Source organism: Sphaerodactylus townsendi, linkage group LG05 (genome assembly GCF_021028975.2).
Source record: "Sphaerodactylus townsendi isolate TG3544 linkage group LG05, MPM_Stown_v2.3, whole genome shotgun sequence".
Classification (NCBI taxonomy): domain Eukaryota; kingdom Metazoa; phylum Chordata; class Lepidosauria; order Squamata; family Sphaerodactylidae; genus Sphaerodactylus; species Sphaerodactylus townsendi.
Window position 1 is genome coordinate 45,258,841 of NC_059429.1, and position 16,798 is coordinate 45,275,638.

The window sequence follows — 16,798 nt, forward strand, 5'->3', positions numbered from 1 at the left end:
GAGCGGCGTGTTTGTGCTCTCTGCCAGTCATGTTGTGTTCTGTTTCTGTCCCCTGTCAGTACAAGGTTTCCCAACTGTAAGCCCTTTCTTTTTGCCAAGATTTAACTCTGACATAAAGTTGCTTGACTGGTCAGTAATCCACACGCTGAACGCTGTGACACATAGTTGGTCAGTAATTCACACTTTGGACCTTCTCTGGCCTTTTCACTAAGGGTCACCTTAGTTGTGAAATAACCTCACATCTATCCATCCAGTACGTAGGTTCTACACCTTTTAAATGCTAGGAAGGGCCATTTGTGTTTACATGGGGTTTGGGGTGTTATTTACACACACACACACTCATCATGTGCTTTTAACGAAATATATATTTTAAGTTTGCTAATTATATGACCATGTAGCTGCCTAGGAAGCCGTTGGGTAGAAAGGTAGGATGCTCATCTTTTAAATAAGTGAATAAAAAGGGCAACTCTGGGAGGATGTGTAGCACTCAGTAGAAAGTCCCTTTGGCTACCAGTTGACAGGAAAGAAAAAAACCAGCCTAACCTGTTGTTCTTGTTTAAGCAAGATGTGTAGAAATCAACAGGCCAATTGAACAATTGATGTGTAGAAGTCAACAGGGCAATTGAACAACCAGCAGTCCTGAGTCTCTTTCTATACTTCCAGCTCTTTCTGTGCTTCTTGCTCTTGGAGCAGTGGGTTTTCCAGCCATAACTATGGCCTTTATGTGACGGGCCTTTATTTTGCTGATGACTCTTTTGGCCATAGAGAACTGGGTCTGGAATTGCAGTGTCTATGTAAATATTGTGTGATTGAAAGGATCTGTTGATTTGTGTGATACTTTGTATTTGAAGATGGGCTAAGGGTAGAAAAACCATTTTAGACCATATCTCTACACTGTAGGTCAAAATATCCTCTCATGTCACATCTGTAACATAAGGTGTTATGGTAGGGAAGACGTTTACATATGCCGTAAGTGTGTGCTATTGCATTTTTAAAGAAATCTAGTAATTTTGTAGTTGAGAAAAAGTTGGCTCTTTAATTAGAATGGAGAAAAGAAGACTGGATGGCATTAGGTTGCTGGCGTCTAAATATAAGGATCTTTTCATCATCTTTGTATTCTGGGAAAACAGAACTCCACACCCATAAAATTCACAGTTGGGCAATATTCTAGTTCTTTAACTTTCTTCATTATGACCACATAACTGGTAGTTTGTGCAGTTGGTCTAGATTAGTAACGTGAAACGGATCATTTTGTGTATTGCATTCACTTACTAATTTACTCTTGCTGACATAATCAACAAAAACTAGTTGCTCAGTTCTGTAGCCAAACTCCATTGTGTTTCTTCTCCATTGGGTTGATTCTTCAGAGGTGGCTCCAGAGTGCTGACAAGCCATCATGGAAAAAGTATTCCTCATTCTCTTAAGGTCAGCAGTTTATCTGGTGCCATGTTCATAACTTGTACTACCTTTAACGTTGGTTATGAGTTTAACTGTCATAATGTTTTACTAATAAATACCAAAGCATTGTGTGTACTATTTAAAAACATTGTGGAATATTATTAAGGATAAATTGCGACAACCACAAAATAATCAGAAAGCTCAAGACACTGCATGTTTCCTTTTTCCGGTATGGTAGTTTTGTTGCTGTACTTTATGAGCATTGTGTTTTGTTGCTGCTGTACTTTATGAGCATTGTGCAATATGGCAGTTGATTCATTTATTTATACTTTGTTTTTCTCCTGAATAGGGACACAAAGTGGCTTACAGTATTTTTCTCCATCCCTCCAGTTTATCCTTACAACAATCACCCAGTGAGGTAGGTTAGGCTTGAGAGAGATTGTGACTAGTCCAAAATCACACAGGAAACTTCCATAGCAGAGTTAACTGACTGACACTGTAACCAGTACATCACACTGATTTGACAGAAAATAAAGACTAGGTTTTATATGAAGTTTACTTTTAAGAATCTTTTTTAGAGTAACTATAGACATTAAAGGCTCTGATCTGCCTGGGCTAACCTGCTCTCATCTGATCTCAGAAGCTAATCAGGGTTGACCCTTCCAGGTATTTGGATTGGAGACGTCCAAAGAGTACCAGGGAGGTGGCACAGAGGCAGGCAGTGGCAAACTGCCTCTGAATGTCTTTTGCCTTAAAAACCCTAGCAGGACTTGGCATAAGTCAGCTCTGACTTGTCAGCAAAAAGAGGGGGGAAAACCAAAAGAAGCAAAATGGGTGAATTGATGAGGGAAGCTCCCTAGTCCAAATCCTGTCCCTGCTGTGAATTTACAAGCTAGCATTAGGGAACCAAGTAACCCTATCATAATCTTAGTTTACCACCAGGTACAATGTGAAGAAAATACTGATTGGCCTTACAAAGGTATTGTAACAGCCCTGTGCATGTGAAATACTTTGAACACTGAATAAATGTTAAATCTAATCAACATGTGATCAATACAGTAATCAACAGAAGAAAAATTGTTCAACATAGATGTTACCTTGTTCATAAATATCAGTTTTTTCTTTAACTGGACTAAAATGATTGAATTAATTTTTTAACCATTTTACATTCCAAAAACTCCAAACAAATCTACATTTGGATGATTTGATGCTCTTGGTTTTTAACTGTTTGAGATAGGGGCGCATTGGTGTGACAGAAAATTTGGCGGTGGCAGAAGATAATATGAGATCTTTAGTGTGAAGCATGTAAGAACATAAGAAAGAGCCTGCTGGATCAGACCAGAGTCCATCTAGTCCAGCACTCTGCTACTCGCAGTGGCCCACCAGATGCCTTTGGAAGCTCACATGCAGGATGTGAAAACAGTGACCTGTTGCTGTTCCCAAGCACCTGGTCTGCTAAGGCATTTGCAATCTCAGATTAAGGAGGATCGAGATAGCCATAGATCGACTTCTCCTCCATAAATCTGTCCAAGCCCCCTTTAAAGCTATCCAGGTTAGTGGCCATCACCATCTCCTTTGGCAGCATATTCCAAACACCAATCACGCGTTGCGTGAAGAAATGTTTCTTTTTATTAGTCCTAATTCTTCTCCCCAGCATTTTCAGTGATTCTAGTATTGTGAGAAAGAGAGAAAAATTTCTCTGTCAACATTTTCTACCCCGTGCATAATTTTATAGACTTCAATCATATCCCCCCTCAAACATCTCCTCTCCAAACTAAAGAGTCCCAAATGCTGCAGCCTCTCCTCATAGGAAAGGTGCTCCAGTCCCTCAATCCTCCTTGTTGCACTTTTTCTATCTCTTCGATATCCTTTTTGAGATGTGGCGACCAGAACTGAACACAGTACTCCCAAGTGCGGTTGCACCACTGTTTTAAGGGCATGACAATCTTTGCAGTTTTATTAATTCCTTTCCTAATTATCCCCAGCATAGAGTTTGCCTTTTTCACAGCTGTCATGCATTGAGTTGACATTCCCATGGAACTATCAATTAAGATGCCCAAATCCCTTGCCTGGTCTGTGACAGATAGCACTGACCCCTGTAGTGTGTATGTGAAGTTTGGATTTTTTTGCCCCAGTGTGCATCACTGTACATTTTACTACATTGAACTGCATTTGCCATTTCTTAGCCCATTCACCTAATTCATAAAGGTCCGCTTGGAGCTCTTCGCAATCCTTTGTGGTTCTCACCACTCTACATAATTTGGTATCATCTCCAAACCTTCCCATTTACACCCACCCTTTGCTTCCTGTTTCTCAACCAGTTTTTAATCAATAGGAGGACATCCCTCTTATTCCTTGATTGCTGAGTTTTCTCAATAGTCTCTGGTGAGGAACTTTGTCAAAAGCCTTTCGGAAATCCAAGTAGACAATGTCCACTGGTTCCCCCTTATCCACATACCTGTTTACACCCTCAAAGAACTCTAGTAAGTTTGTATTGCAGGATTTGCCTCTGCAAAAGCCATCCTGACTCTTCCTCAGCAGGTCTTGCTTTTCTACATGTTTAATAATTTTATCTTTAATGATGGATTCTACAAATTTACCGGGAAGAGATGTCAAACTGACTGGCCTATAATTTCCTGGGTCCCCCCAGAACTTTTTCCTTGTCAACCACTACCTTCGCTAGTTCCTCGGATTCGCCTCCTAAGAAGCTTGGTTCAGGTGCAGGAATTTTCCTCACCTCCTCTTGGGTGAAGACAGATGGAAAGAATTCATTCATCTTCTCTGCAATCTCCCTGTCATCCTTTAGCACACCTTTTGTTCCTTCGTCATCTAACGGGCCTACCACTTCCCTAGCTGACTTCCTACTTTTGATGTACTTGAAGAACTGCTTGTTTTTGGTCTTGATGTTCGTAGCCATGTGTGCCTCGTAATCCTTTTTTGCCTCCCTTACAGTTAACTTGCTTCTCTCTTTTTCCACCATTTGTGTTCCTTCTTGTATTCTTCATCAGTCGCTGGACTTCCATTTTCTAAAAGACATATTTTTTCCGATAGTTTCCACAACCTCCCTTGTTAATTATGGTGGCTTTCTTTTGAACTGGGTGCTGCCTTTCCTAAATAACCCGCAAGCATCTTGGACAGTTTTGACTGTCTTGATTTTCCCTTTCAGTTTCCTGTGCACTATCCCCCTCATCTTTGAGAAATTTCCCCTTGTGAAGGTGAATGTAACTACATTAGTAGTTGTCACTTGCTCGCGTGCAGAGATACTGAATCTGACAGCATTGTGGTCGCTGTTCCCTATCTGCTCAACAATGCTGACTTCCCGTACCAGGTCCTGGGTCCCACATAGAATTAGATCTAGGACAGGGGTAGGGAACCTGCAGCTCGAGAGCCGCATGCGGCTCTTCTGCCCTTGCACTGTGGCTCCACGAGCCGAGCCGCCGGCCCCATCCTTGCCCACCCTGCAGGCAGCAGGGCGGGCGCACCAACTGCCCACGGTCGGCTGGGCCGCGCCGCGGGCTTCCCCTCTCGCCCGCCCTGTTGGAGCGGGGCAGGCGCTTTCCCGGCGGCTGGCAAGGCCGAGCCGCCGGCTTCATCCTTGCCCGCCCTGCAGGCAGCAGGGCGGGCGCATCCATGCGCTTCTCAGAATGAGCGGAGTAAAAGGTAAAAAAACCCCTATATATATAGTGTTATCTTTATTTTAAATGTCAAAAATTATTTGCAGCTCCAAGTGTTTTCTTTTCCCGTGGAAAATGGGTCCAAATGGCTCTTTGAGTGTTAAAGGTTCCCTACCCCTGATCTAGGATCACCTCTTCCCTGGTTGGTTCCACAACCATCTGCTCTGAGCCACAGTCTTTTATCATATCCAGGAATGCTCTCTCCTTACTATGACGTGAACATGCATTTTTCCAGTTTATGTGGGGATAGTCGAAATCACCTATTATCACTACGTTTCTGCTTTTGTTGGCCTTATTTTTCCATTTCAGAATCCTCCTGTGTGCTTTAATCAGGAGGATGATAGTATATTCCTAATATTAGACTATCCTTCACATTGGTATTGATGTCCACAATGCTTCTGTAGGGGAATCAGCTCCCCTTGCACTGTCTATTTTATGTGACACTTATGCTCTCTTTGACGTAGAGGGCAACACCACCTCCAATATGCCCTGTCCTATCCTTCCTGTAGAGCCTGTAACCTGGGATAACAGCATCCCACTGGTTCTCATTCCACCATGGCTCTGTGATGCCCACTATATCAGTGTCCTCCTTTAAAACCCTGTACTCCAGCTCCCTCATTTTAGGTCAAAGGCTTCTACTATTAGCATAGAGACACCTTATATTCTGTCTCTGTCCCTAACCTGGGATTTGCCCTCTAGCCCTTTGTAGACACTATCACTTATCACATGCACATCGCTATGTTATGTAACTGTTTTCAGTAAAAGTTTTATATTTTCTGCTTTCAGCAAATTTAGTTCTTAAGCTTGTTTTTTTTTAAAGATGCAGCTTGCTCTGTTACACTGTTTTGGTTTTTCTTAAGGTATAATTTCTCCCCTTAAAGATCTTTAAGTTTTTAGATATTCAAAATGGCAAATAGATGATGGCTGTGTGTTTGAGACATTCTGATGTTGAGAGAAATAGTTTATTAGCACAAAACAGTTAGCTGCAGTCAAAGATCAGCTCACCATCTGCGTTCAATCCCAATGGAAGTTGGTTTTAGTAGCCAGCTCAAGGTTGACTCAGATTTCCATTCTTCTGAAGTCAGTGAAATGAGTACCTATTTTGCTGGAGGTAAAATTTGGATGACTGGGGAAGGCAATGGCAAACCATTGCCAAGCCAATGACAAAATAGTCTGCCTAGTATTTGAAATTGAAACCTTTAATGGCATTTTTATATATATATATATACACAAATATGCAATAGGCTTGAAAAATATAAAATTTAAGATAATTAAATAAAACAATTTTTTTTTGTTTAGCAAAAAATTGGGAACGTGTGGTGACAACAATACACAGAAATCTGGCTGTAGGTTCCAGTATTGAGACAGAGTTGCTATCTAACAAAAACAGACTTTTGGCAGCATCTACAATGCTGTGTAGGCCAGACAAAAGGTGTTCAAGTACGTTTTTCCACACAGTCGTAGAAAGGGCAGTGGTGAAGGACGTGGCGGACAGTTTTCTCCAATCCAAGGATGCAACTGCAAGTTCTGTCAGTGGTTGTAATATGATTCTCTCTGCTGAATCTTCTGGTGGAAGAAAGCACATTGGATCTAGCCAGAAAAACAGCTCTGGGGTCAGTTAAGAGGTGAAGATAGCTTGCTGTGATGGTAAACCGAGGAAGGATGCTTACACCTTTACCTTTTTTCCCCCTCAAAGGCAGATTGCAATAGTTATGCAGGTAAACATGTTGCATTAACCAGTGAAAACTACCAAAAAGAACAACAAGGTTAGGTGAAGGAATGGGATCTTTATTGAAAAGGCTTAGACTCATTCAAGGACTTGCAAGCAATGAGATACAAATTACAGAAAGGACTTCAAGAGAACTTAGGCCCAACCCCCACAGACAGATTCACATGCCAGACCGGGCCAGTCTGGGAAAAGCGCCAAAGTAGCAGATATAGATAACATGAGTACAAACCGTAAAGCTTCCGCAGGTGTTAACAGTAACTGACCACATTCCAATCCCCTCTTCACAGTAACTTGTTATGGTCAAGCCCTTCAGTATCAGAAAAGATGCTTGCAGAGTTGATCAACAAAGGATGTTCTCTGAAGTAGGACTGCTGTTCATTTTTTGCTAAAAGGCCAGTAACGATGATACCCTCCTGAACTTATTGGGCTGGCCATTTTGCAAAGCCAGAGTTACAATGCAAAGGGCCCAGACTTGGGCTCAAGAAGAGTGAATTATTCTAGCTGGTGCCATGGCAGAAACTGCCAGGAGGTGTGCAATTGGTGGCATGGGGATATATGGAGAGAGATAGTCCGTTAGATGATCTGGCGTAAACATTCTATTTATCTACGTGGCAACAAGTACTAGGAAAGAAATCCTGTTGAAAGAGTTTGGTTCTGCCTTGAAGTGCTTGTTAACTTTTGAAGTGTACAAAAAGTAAAATTCCTGAGCTGGAATCTATCTATTTTGTGTTTGCGGAAGAAAATTAAATGAAAACAACTAGCAGTTCCCTCTATTCAACATCCATTTAGTTATTATACACTATTTGTATTGCTTAGGCTATTACAAAGTAACATACAGAATAAATATACATCGCAGTGAATCAGGGTACACATATATTTAGCTAGAACTAGCTGGCTCGGCCACATGTTGCTGTGGCTGAGTCTGGTGAAGTGGAAAAGAAAGAAAAGGGGAAGCGAACGGTTCGAACATGTGTCATCGCTCCCCTCCCTCTCTCCCGTTCCCTTGCATGGCACCCCGCCCCAACCCTCCCTAACGTTCCCCTTCCTCTGCTAGGGTGGGTGGGCCATATCCAGGTGGCTGGACCTGTCCCTTTCACTCCCTTCCCTTGCAGGCAAATTACATAGCTGAAAACACGCTGGGAGGCATGAGCTACGTTGTGTTCAAATTTCAGAGCGTTTGGTCTAGCAAACCCCCGGACCCTCCCTCACCTTCCCCTTCCTCCGCTAGGGTGGGTGGGCCATGTCCAGATGGCGGGCCCCATCCGTTTCACTCCAGATGGCAGCGGTTTTCAAGGAAGGCATGGTTGTTTCCCTTGTATCAGAGGGTGTTGCTTTGACGGCCAGCAGATGGCGCTGTTGCGGAACAGAACTGTGGTTCCAACTGTCACAGGTGTGGCATGTACACAATAATGGGCACAGTTGTGACATGTACACAACAGGAGGTGTGGAAACAGTATGGAAACCTGACCGCACGTGAATGAGACGTTGGGTGAAAATTTCAAAGCAATCGGTCTAGTCGTTTGGGAGATTACCTGTCAGCAGAAAAACGCACTGATAGATTTTTATATATATAGATAGCTTTTGAGTCAAATCTGATCTGATTCAGATCCCAGTGATTTCACTGAATTGCTGTCTAGTACATGTATCTGGGGTTTGGCATTGTGTTACCATTATGGGTATATGTACCTGCATTAATTTTTGGGATATATGTTAAAAGTTAAATGATGGTAAACGTGCTCTTTCTATGAGCTGCTTTTTCTATCTTTGAGCTCAACAATAAATTCCTTAGCAGTTGCATATTAGATTTTTCAGTTAACCAGAATGCAGCTCATATGACATATTTAGTGATCTTTTGAATTACATCTATGATAAATTTGTCAAACAGTAAACTTTTGGCAACAACATTTTCAGTACGTAAGTAAATTTTGGCAGGTCAGTGAGGGTATCTTCCGCTCAAATAAGAATTGTTGTTGTTCTGCTTCACAATAGAATCTGCTGGGCTGTCAGTGTTTGACTCCTTACATTTTCCCATGTGTTCTTACATTTTCTTCCTGAATTTCATGAAATATGACTGTTATTATGGTAGTAACATTTTTATAGCAGTTAATTTTTTGCTTGCAGATTTTCTTAGAAAGAATACTTTATCAGATCATTTTACACTGTCCCTTGAATATTTTTTTAACTTTTTCTTTTTAGGCATGCTTATTTAAAACGTTTTCTGAAAAACATAGAATTGGAAAACTTACTTAAAAATAAATGTGCCTTTATTATCTTAAAATGTATGATGTTTTAAATGTTTTATATATTTATGGTATTTATTGAATTATGTATGTCTTATTCTGAGCCACCTTGAGTCTTTGGAGACATGGCGGAATACAAATGTAATCAATCAATAAATCATAGTTTTTTAACTTTATGTGCTGTTTATTAAACTCTTTTTCAATGAAAAAGTGGCTAAACTCAAACTGGGGGGGGGATCAATGAAGTTCTTTTTATTGATGTGGTATATGCAAAAGGGAGAACTGGACTGCCTGTGAATAGAGAGAGTTTTCTGAAATGATGCATTTTTAGAAATGGAAATTTTCTGTAGGAAAATAATTGTGGATTTTTCCAGAGTATCCATTCCATAAATAATTCCCCCCCATGTCAGCGCAATATGATTTGACATACCAAATTAAAATACTTAATTTATTTTTTTAAGCTTGGATGTGCTTCCACGAGTGACATGTCCAAACCATCCCGATTCCATTTTGGTGGAAGATTACCGAGCTGGAGACATGATCTGTCCAGAATGTGGACTAGTAGTAGGTAAGTAACTTTGTAATGCTTCCAAAATGAAGATTAATCTCTTTGAGTTTTTCTTAAATTCTTTAAGGGTTTTATTCATTGTTGAATTTTTTTACTGCTGTAAATATTAGAGTACAGTTCATGGTTCTTGAAACCACCCAGATACTAGCTGATTTATATATTCACTGAAACTTGTGAGGAATTAGAAAATTTAAAGGCAGTGAAATAAGAACACTATAAAATACACAATAAGCAATGCAGTTAGGGTGGGATTTTGAAATTGGAGAACAGTGCAGTAAAACAGTATAAGGCGGCATGTAGTAAGCAATGAAAAACTGGGTTATAGAAAATGGATTGTAATGTTGAAAGGACAATGCAGTAAAATGTACCAGTAAACGGGAGCCCCAGCCCATTCAAAAAAATGACTTCCTAAGCAGTTATTTTATACATTCTGGGGAAAGATAGATGTGTGGGAGCCTTTTGACTTCCTCAGGCAGGCTGTTCCACAAATTGGGAGCCACGGCAGAAAATACTTGGGGACAGGCAACTGCTGATGACACCCATTCGCAGGGTAGCACCTTCAGAAAACTGCTCAAGTGAACACAGCTGTTGCAGTGGGGCATGTTAGCAGAAGTTGTCCTTTGTGGTTCTGTTGGTCATGCGTTGTGATAGCCAGTACCTATCACAATTTGGCAACTTATGGAAAGACCGCAAAAAGGGTGTAATGTACATACTCTTCCTTCTCCCTATAACAAAATGAGCTGTGGTGCTCTGTAATGGCTGTATTCCAAGACAGACCAATGTAGAGTTCATTGAAACACTGCAGTGTAGAGGTTACCTTGGTCTGTATCCTTATGGCCAGATTGCCCTAATCTAGGATGGAAGGCCTCTTCTGGGCTAAATGAAGATAGAAGAAAGTGTTCAATACACCTGAATTAACTGATTTCTGACTTGCAAAGAGAGTTGTAAGTTTCCTCAGACCACTCTTTATATTGGCCTTGGAAGTTCACTGCAAGACAGTTCTTCCAGGAGTGGAATTTTCTGACAGCACCCAGAGAATCTTTTGACTAGTCCCATTATCCCAGGAAAGCTTTGAATGAGAACATTAATCTACACACTGTTGTCACTTACACTTGACTGATTCTCTTCTTTTTGTGATCAGGGCAATAGGGTAGGAACAATACTGATTGCTGGTTCACAAAAAAAGATATTTTGGGGGGGAAAGTTGAAGAAGTTTAAAAACACACAATCTCCAAATAGTAGTGCAGCCAGCATAAGACGTTGCTATATATCAGGCAATAACTAATCCTCTCAATCTATAACAACTTTACCATTTGCAACTACACATTTCCTAGTAACTAATTCCCTAGTTTACCAGTGGGAAAATAGGTCCTCATGTTTACCCAAATCAGGATAACAGTTTTGGCTGTAAAAACTGTTTAGCCATATCTGTGCTCATTTATTTGGAGATCATTTGGGTGGCATGGACTTGTGTCCAGTCTTATGCAGACTTCAAAAATAGACAAGAGTTTAGAGATTTTAAGCTAATAAGCTGTTTGAACTGTTAATGTATTGGCTCCCTTTAACACATAGATTATTTTGGTTTGTGCCAATACTGTTAGCTATAAATATTTCAGAATAAGTGATGGGTATATGAAGTCAGCCCGCGAGGGTCGCAAGGAAGAGGCGAGACGCAGCGATATCATCCGGTGGAGAGAGCCAGTGGCAGGAAGCATGATCCGTGGATCTGGCAACTCTACCGTTGTCTGGTCCCTGGCACCTTTTATTAGGGTTTCATAGGGGCGGATCGGGAGGCGGGAGAGCGGGAGAATACTGTACAGTACATGACTCATGGGGTTGCCTACGTGCGGGAGGAAACGTTTCTGTCTGGGCCTAATCCATACCTGGCGGCAGGCGCCCCTTTGTCCCTTTGTCTGGGACATCTTGTGACCGTGAGTCAGGTAGTTCATGACCTATGACTCATGGGAGCTTGGGGGACAGGTGAGCGTGTGCACCCAGAAGGGCACAGATGGCACAGGCATTCCTGCGCTCTTTCTGAGGCTCTGCTGGGTTCGCGGGGCTCATCCCTACAGGTATATTCTTTGATCAGACAAAACATTTTAACTGAACATTAGCAAATTGCATATGATGATTTTAATGTGATAGAGATAGGGTTGAATGAGATGGAGGAGGTTATATAATGAGATGGAGGAGGTTATATAAGTTGTAACTTTTCTTAATAACTATTATCTATTTGTAAAAATCTGTTGACTGCTTCTTTAGGACTATCTCAGTGTTTTCCAGATTTAAATGTCACTTCCATTTTCAGCATCTGTTCTATCATCAAAATGAGAACTGACGGTGTCAAGTAATATTACAATCCCTGTCCAAAATTAATGACTGATGGAATATTCAAGTTTTACCCATGCTTGATTTGATAAGATGTATGGAACAAGTAGCCTAGGGGAGGAACCCACTGTGTGAGTCTCCTTTTAGTAAAAATCTTCAAGTCATCATCATTAAACATTTGTTTTAAAAAGGTTTTCTCCAAACCGAATACTTGGATAGAGGGTGCATCTGTGATAGGCCCGCATATGGAATGGTTCTAGTTAGTATAAATGTCAATTTGAGGTCTGTTGCAAGCTTGCTTTGCAGCCAATAAGTTCATCAGAGGGGAGGGCTAGAAGCAGCCTGGGGCCCTTTTACTGTTTCCCAATCAAGTTCATATGAGAATCCCCCTTCCAGTGGAACAGTTGAAGATAATGCTACTTTTCAGTTAGCTTTTTTGGAGTTGCTTCATGAGCGAGTATGGCTGAAATTCAGTAAATAAAATGTTGTTAATAATAATAATAATAAGCCTTTATTTGGCATAACAATAATCATAACACAATAAAAAACCTGAGATAAAAGGTATACAAATACAAAGGTTTAAGATAGAATTGTCTTTCCTTCTGGACAATTCTGACAATGAAACTTGTTGTTAATAATATGCAGCAGAGTTAAAGCTACTATTTAAAACACTCACCTCTCTGCCTTTCGGAAGAAACTGCTACTACTAGAAAACAAAATTATGCTCTGGATTGCTTTTACTTTTATTCTTGGCTGGTTCTTTACATTTAGTGTCATGCTTTTTTGAAGGAGAAATTATCATTTTATCCGTCACTAGATGGCAGCACCCCTTCAAAGTAATGTTGTGGAGCTGTGTGCTTCTTTCTAACAATCCTTGAATTTAGCTGTACTTTTGTACAAGTAGCAGTAAAATGCCACCACAGAAATCCGTGGTGTGGACGCTGGCCTGCTGGCTTGAGCATGTGCTGTATTTCTGGGGTGCTGTATTTCACTGTGTGTGTAATTACCAGAAAAGTAATTGGTAGTCTGAGGTTTCCTCTTCTGGATAACATTTCTGTTTAGTGCTAAATAACAGACTTGTGTTCTGTTAATTAAACTGTTGAGATTGTGTATATTGAAGACACAACTAAGGGCACTCTGCCTGTATCAGGCTCTAATTGATTTTAGTACTTGGGCACTCTAAGAAGGTGAATGAAAGGGCACATTCCCTCTTTGAAAGCAGTGCTTTCTTCTGGAAGACTTCCTGTCAAAAAGTAAATCAGAATCTTGATTGAAAACTGCCTCTAACATTTCAACTTGAGTGATTCAGCAACACCTCAGGCTCAAAATGCTCAAAAATAAAATGTCTCCGCTGTCCTCAAAACAACTTCATTTTCCATTCCTGGGAATGCTATGCTCACCAGGAGTTTGTCTAATTCTCCGTTACCACTGAATTAAATACAAGACTCTGACTCTTCCTCTTTAACAATATTAACATCTCTTCCATTTGTTTTTTATTTCTAATATTCAGTTTCAAGTGTCTTGCTTTGTTTGCTTTAACTACTGCTACCTCTTGTTTTGTGACTCTTTTAATTACACCTTGTTTGCGTTCACTATCAAAGAGCGCATCTAGAATTTTCTGACTTGCTTGTTGCTTAGCCAGACTTTGCTTTGATTTGAGCCAGCAAGAGTTTGTCCTCCACGCTGTTTAGTGCATTTGTTTTTCTTTATACTTTGTTTCTTATTTTTGAACTTCAAAATACTACCATTTTTTCCCTTACTTCTCCAGATCTTCCAAAAAACTATTATCACAAACTGCTCATTTAATGTTGCGGGCATAAATTGCATGTAGATAATATTCAGCTCATATATTTTTAGAGGGCTGTGAATAACAACAAACATATTCTAGATGTACCTTGAGAATTTGATGACAAAAGCTTCATCATGGCGATTCCATCTATTCACATTTTACCATCACTGACAAATTGTTCACATTTAAAGCAGTTCTGCTTTTAAAAAATATTTCTGTTTTTAGGGTTTAATTTGTCTGATTGTTTTCTGCTTGCAGTAGTGTAATTCACCAGTGGATAAAAGAGGTGATTTTTGTTGATTCCTGCCTCCCCTGTCTAGGATCTAAACTCCTGGATCAACATTTCATGGAGCGCAGAGATTGCAGTGGGACCTGGGAAGCAGGAAATGGGCTGATCTTTACTCACTGTACATTTCTATGGTATTTTCTGAATGCTGCATTTACCCCATATTTTAGGTGTTGCCGAGCCAATCATGTTTGCCATACGTTTCCCTTCTGAACATTTTTTGTTTACTTTAATAAATGTCTTGTTTGTACTAAGAAAGGTAGGGGTATCATGTCATTTGGGACATTGTGGATGATTGTCCTGGCTGGGTCCCCCTTCGTCCTATTTCTTTTTGCACATGCATGCTCTAGCAACAAATCGCAAATGCATTTGCTAGCCCTGTTCAGTCTGCTGATCAGACCCCGGACCGTGATTCTCTTTTTGCCTCCCTTGTTTCCTGAGAGTCTCTGATCTGGACTTCCATCTTAGCAACTTTATTGCACGATTGAGAATCTTTGCCTTTGGAGAATATTTAGAAGTTGAAAACCCATGTCTTCAAAGGTCGCACGCTCACAAACAGGTCTCTTTCCTCCCTTTGCATTTGGAAAAGTTTGCACTAAAAATGGATGCTACAAAGTGATGTTCAATCCATCATTTTGTACATCTGCATGCCCTTCCCTCAAAACCTAGAGCAGGGGTCTGCAACCTGCGGCTCTCCAGATGTTCATGGACTACAAATCCCACGAGCCCCTGCCATCATGGCCAATGGGAATTGTAGTCCATGAACATCTGGAGAGCCGCAGGTTGCAGACGCCTGACCTAGAGCCTATCCTTTTTCCACTACAGCAGTGGTTCTCAACCTGGGGGTCGCGACCCCTTTGGGGGTCAAATGACCCTTTCACAGGGGTCGCCTAAGACCATTGGAAAATTGTCTTTTTATATTTTATATATACCAATTTTATGGTTGGGGGTCACCACAATATGAGGAACTGTATTAAAGGGTCACGGCATTAGGAAGGTTGAGAACCACTGCACTACAGGAACAGGAAGGTTAGGGTGGCACCAGTGCTCCATTTCTAATCTACACCAAAAAACAAAACAAACATTTACCACATATTTTGGCCCACATTCAAAGAGGGAAATGTCTGAAGGGAGGGGAAGGGGGAGAAATGGCTGACCAAGGGAAATAGGAAATGTCTGCAGGGGAGGATGGGCTGCTGTAAGGAGTAGGGAACATTCAATGTGAAACTGGCAAAACTGGTCGGATCCACCAGCAAATTGCTGGCTAAAGATTAGAGTAAGTATAACTGTTGCTTCCTTGATGTTTTGAGGACTTTTAATTCAACAAGTGGACTAGTTTGGGTTTATTTTGACCCACTAGCTCTGATAATGTTCAGGATCAGTGAGTCTAAGCATACCGTTTTGGCAGAAGAGACTGCCCTCTTATCACCCCCTTTTATTCTTTTCAGTCTCCTACTTTTGTTTTCTTTGTTTTCTTTTTATTTTAAGTTTCTTTGGATCTGCTACAACATTTTTAGGGTACTCAAGGAATTTAAACATTTTTATCAACAAAAGAAGTTTTATTTTTATATGCAACATTTGTCTATGTGTTGGAAATATTAAGAGTAATTTTCTGTCTGTGATGGTATTGTAATAAAATAAGAAAAATAGTTAATAGTTTGTATTGACATTTCTAGAATTCTCAAAATTAATTTTTAAATAGACACTAAAATTATGGTGATATGGTATGGTCAGGCATCCCTTTATAAAATCTAGAAAATGGATTTAAAATATCAGTAATAATTGGTTCACTCTTTCCTTTATGTTGAATTTGAAGAAAGATGACAGATCTGTGGACACTAGTTTATACTGAGATTTCAAAAGAATACTGACCTCTTGGGTAAGAAGATCAGTTCTTAATCAGTCCTTAAAATTATTGGTGCTAAGGTTAATTATGTTGGTAGTCATTTTTCTTAACAATCAGCAAAATAATAACAAAAATATGGGTTGTGTGTGCACCCTGGCCTTGAAACTCTGACAGCAGAGGGTAGCATGGAGATACTTGTGTGCTTGGTCAGAGAAGAAACTGTAAAGATATTGAAGGTGGCTGAATGCTTCCTTTACTACCCAACTATACTGATTATTGACTCAGAGATGAAGGGAAGCTGAGCCCTCCCTTTGCTATTGAAACAACACAGTTTAGTCATCCACTAATGCAAAGGCTGCTTGCTTGTAAGGTCAAATAGGGTTCAGCCCACCACTAAATTTGTGAACATGTTGAATGGACCAAAGATTTTTAACAGTGTTATAAGTAGTAATCTTTAATACAGTAATGCTTGATTATCCTGAACGCACAGTTAACTGGCATTGGCAGCTACCATGTCCCTGCTATTGAGATCCAGTGCTGCTGGCTGGCTTCCTGGAAGCTGACCCACTTGTCTTCCTGTGTTTTGTCAGCTAAGGGGTAGGGTTGTGCTTGGTGTTGGGGCTATTTCCATGGCATTTCCTTGGATGAGGAAGAGCAATTAGCTTGAGTATCTGGCCCCTGTCTCCCATGAATCCTGGATAACTGAGCTTTTCTTGTGTTTCCAAAGAAGGTGGTTCATAGGAAACAACACCCATGCCTTGTTAAAGTTGTACTTATATTACTTTTGCAGGTGACAAAAGAGAAGCTGTTCATTTGGATGGCTTTAGTGTTGAAAGCTGGAGAATACCATGATTAGAGAGTAGTGTTTTTGAGATCATTATAAAGTAACTGCTTCTTTTTTTTAAGTCTGCCACATACTGGAAGAAATAGAATAGGGGGG

General features: G+C 40.5%; 1 protein-coding gene across 1 annotated transcript in view; it reads left to right on the top strand.

The window, feature by feature from the left end:
• Positions 1-16,798, top strand: part of GTF2B (general transcription factor IIB) — a 40,371-nt gene that overhangs the window by 515 nt on the left and 23,058 nt on the right. Inside the window, exon 2 of the mRNA XM_048496666.1 lies at positions 9,503-9,609. Coding sequence (XP_048352623.1) covers positions 9,503-9,609 — 107 coding nt within the window. The remainder of the gene's footprint in view (positions 1-9,502; positions 9,610-16,798) is intronic.